This window comes from Austrofundulus limnaeus, unplaced genomic scaffold (assembly GCF_001266775.1).
Source record: "Austrofundulus limnaeus strain Quisiro unplaced genomic scaffold, Austrofundulus_limnaeus-1.0 Scaffold219, whole genome shotgun sequence".
NCBI classification, from domain to species: domain Eukaryota; kingdom Metazoa; phylum Chordata; class Actinopteri; order Cyprinodontiformes; family Rivulidae; genus Austrofundulus; species Austrofundulus limnaeus.
Genome location: NW_013952621.1, coordinates 634,146 through 642,339, shown reverse-complemented (window position 1 = coordinate 642,339; position 8,194 = coordinate 634,146). Strand labels below are relative to the sequence as shown.

The following is an 8,194-nucleotide window of genomic DNA, read 5'->3' as shown; positions in this document are numbered from 1 at the left end:
CGTGAATGTTCCCACTTCTCACTCCTGTCTTTCCTCATCAATTATTAACCRCCCACAACAGCTCACGGCTACGTCCGCCGCCGCCGCCGCAATCAGGACGGTGCGGCGCTGTGGTCCCGACATGGAGAAGATAGAGGGGCGTTGTTTAGTCGCCAGCCTCACCCCTTTACCTCCCCTAAGGGTGCCGTTTATTTCCTCCTCTTCTCTTTCATCTTCCATCTACCAGACGACCCACACCCAAATCATTTCGTACGTCGGCTCACGATTGAGCGGAATTGTTTTTGAGACGGAGAATTTCCTGCCAGAACGGCCAGCCCTTTTTCTCAACTCCTACACCCGCGTATGGACACACACACTTGCCACGGGGGYCTTGGACACAAATTGCCTTCCCACTTCTATTTCTCATTCACACACAGACTCGGGCCGCGGGGCAGATGCAGATAAGCGCTGTCTGTGGCATCCATCTGACCAGCTTCAGTAATAGTTTATAAACTGTCTCCCTGTCGTGTGCCCCTGCCCCTGTACAAAAAATAAAYAAACAAAAAACACAAAACAATGCTGACAACCCACCAGTGTTTACCGCACAAAGACTTCAAAGTCGGTGTGCTGGAATCGCAACAGACAGTCAGATAAACTGTCTGTTTCCTTTGCACTACTCTCAAGAGCTCACAACCACCCCCCTGCTCTCCCCCTCCCACTTCTCTTCCGGTTCTCCTATTATCTCCCCCTCAGAAGTGTGCCTCTTCCACACAGACTTAAAGCCAGAGCAATAAATAAGGCATATTATGGCCTTTTAACGTGATGAATAATGTAAAACAATAAAAAGTTAATATATAACTACTTTACCCCCATTCTGCCAGGCCTGAGTGTATTGTAAGTACATTGTAGGTGTGTGTGTGGGTGTGTGTGTGTGTGGGGGGTGCTCTCGTGAGCGTTGGAAATGCCTATCTGAGTGTTTGCTGAAGGAGCCGCTGATGTAGATGTGAGCTCATTCTTTTTTTTTTACGACAGGACAGGGATGTCGATGTGTTTCACAGACATTCGCGAAACCTCGTCCTTCCCACTTCCAGGGCTCTCACCCAGTCTGACACTGCTTTGACACGGGCAACGATAACCTCCTCTGTGTGTGAAAAAGATATATCAAACGTACAAYGTAACCTCTCTTCTCTACATGTTTATTGTAATTATTTCCATCAATAACATGTTTTTTTCTTTTTGTCTCTTTTCCAGAAGTAGKTGCACCTGGACCAGTTCTTTTGTTTTTACCTGTGTCTCCTTCCTGTCCCTCAACCAGCCGGTCGAGGCAGATGGCCGCCTGTCCTGAGCCTGGTTCTGCTGGAGGTTTCTTCCTGATTAGCAGGGAGTTTTTCCTCTCCACCGTTKGCTCAGGATGGGAGACTGTGATGAAGTGATTCAACACAATCTGCTGGTTTCTTCTTTAGATTGTTCTTTTTATGTACAGTGCCCTGAGACAACGTATGTTGTGACTTGGCGCTATATAAATAAATTGAATTGAACTGAAATGAAATGATAATAAGAGTAATCCTTGCAAAGAAGAAGTCGTTGTAATTCATCTCACGCAGGACGCCACTATCTGAGTTTCTCTTTTTCCTTTTGTTTCCCACAGTCCCGAAMGCAGCGAACCCGGAAACTCCAGAGGACAACGTCATACCAGAGTCCAGTTCCAGTCCGCCGGATCAGGGTCAAGAAGTGCCCGTGATGCCAGGAAACCGTGGTGAGCAGATTGACAGGGCAACAATAAMCCCATAAACTATGGTTTTAAAGTCATTATATGATGCTTTCCAGTGAAAATAGTGCAGTCATTTCCTTTTCCAAGTGGAAAAAAAACCCAAAATGAATGCTCACAGCTTTAAGAACCACTCTAATTATTGAACTTGAACCTAAAGTGAAAACTCTTAAGATCTGAATCGTTTATTGAAGATAGTCAATGCAGCTATTACCTTCAACTTTCCCCTGCAATATAACACCTAATGATAACTTCTGTAATTATATAAGCAGATTAAATRCCAATGGTTTGATGTATATAAACTGAATAAAAATTATGAAGAGAATCAAGATCAAAGGAAATGTCAAAGTTGCTGCCTYTGACTCAGTGGAGCAGACAGAAACATAAAACACAAGCTAAGACTCAAATAAACAGCCACTGTGCAAAAACTGTATGTTGGACTGAAAAAAWAWATAAAATAAAATCATGAGCTTTAAGTGGCAGAAAGCTCTGAGTCTATAGGAGTCTTTGGATTCTGAGAGGATTTGAAAGAAAACCACCACAGCAGTGACACACATACATTTTTATGTCTGATTTATTATATAGGAACGTGTGAAATTTATGGGAATAAGACTAGTTTGTTTAGAAAACTCAAACATCCTTCTCTAAGTGAAAAATTTCAGTGTAAAATCTTTAAAAAAACTAAATTGTGTGAAAGCTTGTACACATGTACGTTGCAGCTCAGCGTGTAAAGTCTAACGTTTTGTGAACTGTTTAACCTTTTCATTTTTTTTCCCTGTGAAGCCTGTCTGAGCTGTAGAGCTCCTTAGAGAGCTGGGGTTTACCACAAATGTTGCTACAATCCCAGTTTTGTTTGTGTAATTTTAATTTGTTGTTTTTTTTTTTTACAAATTTACTTCATTGAGTACTGCCAAAAGTCATATCACACTATTCCAGATCGAGCATCCAGTTTTGATGCTTTTTGATGTTTTTTAAAGCTGTGATTTTAACAGAAAATGAAAATTTGGGACAGAAGCAGAAGCAAAATGGCTATATAATAATAATGGGGCTTTAATGCTTATGCACATGGCTTCCTTAATAATAGTTAAGCCACTCACAGTGTATTACACCCTGTTTTGCTTTGACATGCTGCTGGCAGTAATTTTTTTTTATTTATTTTTTTCTTTTTTTGCTTGGGCTCTCAACATGCTGAAGTACTTGTAAAACCAGTGTTGTGCAGAATAAAGCGAAACTCTCTAAAATGAGGGTTTGGATGAAACAACCTAAAACCACACCCTAAACAAATACAGCTGAGTCACAGAGTGCGCTGCACCAAAGGAGACTCTAAAGACACACTTGGTCTTTATATCTATATATTTAAGTCTCATCAGGGAAGTGCAGATAAATGAAGATTAAAAGGAGAGATAAAAGACAAAGAGTCGTTTGAGCCTCCCCGGCTGCTCTGCACTCCCCTCTTCTCCTGCTTTCACCTACATTTTTCACAAAAGGAAGAATCCCTTATTTTTCTCTCTCTCTCTCTTTTCTCGCAGTTACTTTTTGACTTACTCCACAACTTTGTACGCCACCAACTTCCTCCAAGTTCACCCTGTTCTGCCTGTCCCAACGTGATAAGCCAACACTTTCTCCATAATTACTTATTTGACAACAGTTGTTCTATAAAAAGATTTCCTAATGTCACTTCTGCAGCATACCTCTTTTTTTTTTTTTTTTTTTGCCAGTCTGCCACAGTTAGATCAGTTATGATGTCAGGTGAGGGTGGAACGGAGGACTGAAGGACGAGCCGCTGGAGTTGGAGAGGCCTGATATTTCAGGAATGAGATTTCTGACAGCCTCTCTCTCTCTCTCTCTCGCTCTCGTGTGCCCAGAATGCACAAAATTCCTCCGGCCTCTGATTTCACCCGATAAAGCTCGGATTGGTAGCTTTCAATCGTGTCGTTCAGTCACGGTAAGACTCAAGGCGCAGTTATCCCCTTATCAATAAATGGTTGAGTGCAGAAAGTGGCCAGCAGTACGTGGAGACACAGTCATTACTGGGGTTGGCAGGACTGTGAGCTATGAGACTTTTGTGTGCCTGTGGAGGTATGGGGGGGGGGTGTTAGTGGTGGGGGTCATGGACAGTAAAAGAGTGATGGCAGCGGGGGGGGAGGAGGAGGAGGAGGAGGATTGCTGCTCTTTGGCAGCAGCTGCGTGCATACATGGAAAACAGATTTGGTTCTTCTCGGGTTTCAGTCACAGAGGGAGCCAGCCGTTCTCTTTCCCATCCTGAACCCCTCAAACAAAAGGGATAAAATAAAATCAGATGTTCCGTTATGCCCTCCACGTTTGTTCATCCCTCGCTCGGCCTTTGCCACGCAATCGTGGTCCCAACATGTTCGAGGAGCTTCCCTCAAACCGTATCGAGGCGGCGATCTCTTTCATGCCGGCTGTTGACTACAGAGTTCATTAGGAGGCTATTTTGGCTGAGCTGATTCATTTAGATTACATCAATGAGGCTGTTAGTCATGTTGAGCAAACAAGAAAGTGGGATGCGCTCCCAGTTGATTTGGTATGGTTTGCACATGACAGAGCAGGCGTACTGTAGTGTTCTGTGGTCTCCAGGAGAAAATGACTGCGTGGGGGTATTTTATCTCATTTTACAAATAAACAAGAACCTCGTTTGTGTTCTTAATGTTTTCTTTGGCTCCTCCCATGTGACAACACTGTTCCCTTGCCTTAATTACGCAGACTGCAAAATCACAGACRGTCTTTGGTTTATGACTAACTAATAAACCAAATAATTAAAAAAAGTGCGTCAAGAATAATAAAGCACTAAATGCTTTTTTTAATTAAAAGGGCAGGGTTAAAAACCAAGGTTATAGAGTTCATTACRTATAAAAACAGAAATAAATTTAAAAATGTACAAACGAAAATCCCAAAAACAAGTTAGTTAAACAAAAAAAAAAACTTTTGGAGTAAAGGGAGGTCTGAAAGAAAGCTTACAAGACTGTTCCAGTGTCTGGGACCCAGAACCAGTCCTCTTGTGTTTTAAATCTGGAACAAGAGATGAAAAAAAAAAACCCTAGATCAGAACACATCCTGGGTCTAGGAGGTKGTGCAAGGAGTTAAAAGTTCACCCATGCTAGCAGGAGCTTGGCTGTTCTTGGCTTTATAGTCAAGAAGAAGGATTTTATGTTGAATCCTGAACTTGAACCGAAGCCAGTTTAAAAACATAAAGCACTGGGGTGATATGAGTGCGAGGCCTGGTCCTGCTGAGGAGTCCAGCAGCAGAACTTTGGACCATTTGGAAACAAGAGACAGACTCTTGGCTTAATCAGGAGTAGCAAGAGTTATAATAGTCTGGGTGTGATGAAACAAAAGAATAAATTGCATTTTCTAATTGCTTAAAAGATAGCAGAGGGTGTATTTTAGCTATATTTCTTATGTGAAAATAATTGGACCGAAAAAGAAACGTTTTAATCAAATATACATGGGTTGTCGGAGATAAAGCCTAAAGTTTTTTTTTTTTATAGCAAATCGTTTTGTGTGATCACATAAAGAGCCAAGAGACTGGAAGGATGATGTCATAATCTTGACTCGGAGCGAAAATCTCAAATAAAACTTGAGGAGAATTTGAAGACTTCCAGTTGCTAATCTCAGTCATGCAATGATGAAAGATTGCCACGTTTGATAGATCACCAGGCTTCAAAGATAAATAAAGCTGGGTATCATCAGCATAACAATCAAAAAACACACAAGTGATGTTTTTATCAGATGCTCCAACTGAGAAATATAAAAAAGTAGAATGGATCAAAGGCAGATTCTCCTGTTTTGACCATTAAATCCTCCTCATATGGTGAGATGCAGCTGCAAAGTTTTTTTTTAATAAATCAAAAATAAAATATTGAACAAAAGTACATTTACTGTAAACRGCTCTCTGAGTTACGATAGCCTCCTTGTCTGCTCTTCTCATTTCTGGTTTTGTCTTTCTAGACTCCATGAACCAGGACCAGGCGGGGTCCCCTTCAAACACCGACGGGTTCCTCGACTCCAAAGTGGCYGTGTTCTCCGCCATCGGGGCTGGCTGCATCATCTTCCTCGTGCTCATCCTCCTCCTCGTCATCCTCCTCATCAAGATGCGCAAGCGCGCCCGGAAGAACACCCACTCGCACGCCCGGCCCTCGGCGCTGTCGCTCAGCACGCTGTCCAACCCCAAGCTGCCGGGCGGCACGGCCGGCACGGAGCCCAGCGACATCATCATTCCGCTGCGGACAGAGAACAACTACTGCCCTCACTACGAGAAGGTGAGCGGCGACTATGGCCACCCCGTCTACATCGTGCAGGAGATGCCTCCGCAGAGCCCYGCCAACATCTACTACAAGGTCTGACACACCTCGCACAGCCAGGAGAGGAGGACACGAGGACGCCTGATTTACCTTCTGGGGAGGAACACTTTTTCTTTGCCCCCTCCTCCCGCCCCACCCTCCYGGGTTCTTTCTACCACCTGCTGCACAAATCTGGAGAAACGCACTGACCAGTGACCAGCGGGGTCGTGAGCTTGACTGACGAGAGAGGCTTATCCTGTTTGTTTGGGATGTCTGACAATCCCCCCCCCTCATCCTCCCCCACGKGCCATCACCTCCCACCCTCTCCCCTGCTGACAGGTGAGGGGGGAGGGCTGTGGGCCGTCGCAACCAACCAGCAGATGGAAACTCCAGCTTCGTGTTTTTATTTTATTTTTTTTTGTCCCGTTAACGGACAGGATATAACTTATCTCCCCCGACGTACAGTCCGCTCGACACCCAATTAGTGGAGGATGGCGGGGTGTGGGGGACGGGGGGGTCCCGTGCTGGGCCAGGAAACTCTCCAGATCGCTCAGGTATCTTACACAGTGTGTGAAACGACGTGCTCCTCTCCCTTCGCACCTCCGATGTTTGCCTTACTTACTATTTTTGATGGAGGAGTTCCTTGAACCCTGATTCAGTTCACAAAGCAGTTGTATTTTGTTAGACTTTTTCCTACAAGTGCACAATGTATAGAGCTAAACCCATCATCATCTTCTCACCGCTCACGTCACCCATCACGCTCGTTTATTTACTGTGAGAAAGACTCTGACCTGGACTCTGGATGTCGAGGTGTGTGTGTGTGTGTGTGTGTGTGTGTGTCTGTGTCCCTCCCCATGAGTTTCACCAGTACTCTGGTATTTACAGCCTGCTTCTGTGTATTCCAGGGTGTGTCCTCTGCAAGTGTTTGGACATGTCCAGACCAGTCCTGTGTGAGGGGAGGTTTTATTGGCTTTGCGGTCGAAGGCTATGATACTGCAACCTAAGCTTTAAGAAATTTAAAAAAAAAACGAAAAAAATAGACAGACTGATGTAGAGATAAAGAGACAAGATCTAACAAATCCTTCTCACCGCTCCAGTTGGCACTGACTAAATGTCTGATTGTTGGATCGTCTTTCAGACAGAAGGCAGGTTGATATTTGTTTTATCGTCGGGTGCCACAGTTTCGGCCTCAAACATTCGGCCCGAGGTGAGCGCCGCTTGGACGGCCTGCACCGATTGGCTGCAGTACACAGGTAGGATGCCCTATATAAAAGTTGGATATTGAGATACAGTATTGTCTGATGCCAAGTGGTCGCCATCTGTAGATGAGTCAGTGGAGCGCACAGCCGATGGTGCTGCCAACATGTGACTAATCTATGTGCCATCTTCATGCCCACACTTAGTGGCTGAGGGGGGGGAGGGGCATATAAAGGAGAAAATGTTCCTGTGACTGGGCTTTTTAACCTGAGAAGAGAAGGGTTGGTGAGGCGGCGGTGTGGGAGGTGGTTCTTTTTTTTTTTTTTCCCCATCCTCTCACCAGCTGTGCTGTGAATAAAAAATGCTGTGCAGAATTTCCACAGTCAGGGTGTTCAGTGAGCGAGGACACTGCAGCCCAGGGCCACAGCTCTCAGGCGCCTTTCACTGCAGCTGGATGCATGTGGACGTGTTTGTGTGAAACACGCACAGTAGACGCTCGTGGGTCCGAGCTCCTTTCCTCTCCGTGTGCAGGCTGGTTTCAGGGACCGGGTGCTCTGCAGGCTCCACTAATGATGTGTGAGTGGAGATGGAGGGACAGGCGTTCTTCAGCTAGAGCTGTTTTCAGTTTGAAAAACAAATTTTTTTTTTTCTTGTGGGGGACACACGTACGCACACGTGCGCGGACACAGACACACCGAGACTGACGGGTCCAGGTTTATCTCCTGTCAAACGGTCAGGCTAGCTGTTAATGTGCATCCTCTGGCAGAGGATCATCCGCTGCCACGAACAGCACTAATATCACCGTCGGACAGGCACCGCTGAGTTAAAAGGCAGCCCAGCTTGAAGACTCCAGGAGGACTCTGGTGCGTCGTTAACCTCGACGTTAACAACCTAAACAGCTGCTTGTGTTTTTTTTTTTTTTTTTTTTTTTTTTTGGTGCTGTGTTTTA

The 8,194-nt window shown here is 44.9% G+C and overlaps 1 protein-coding gene across 1 annotated transcript in view; it reads left to right on the top strand.

Annotated features, from left to right (window-relative positions):
• The window catches only part of efnb1 (ephrin-B1), an 80,306-nt gene extending 73,221 nt beyond the window's left edge, over positions 1–7,085 (top strand). Inside the window, exons 4-5 of the mRNA XM_014019387.1 lie at positions 1,628–1,735; positions 5,717–7,085. Of these exons, the coding sequence (XP_013874841.1) occupies positions 1,628–1,735; positions 5,717–6,111 (503 nt within the window). The 3' untranslated portion in view covers positions 6,112–7,085. The remainder of the gene's footprint in view (positions 1–1,627; positions 1,736–5,716) is intronic.
• The last annotated feature ends 1,109 nt before the right edge of the window (positions 7,086–8,194 follow it).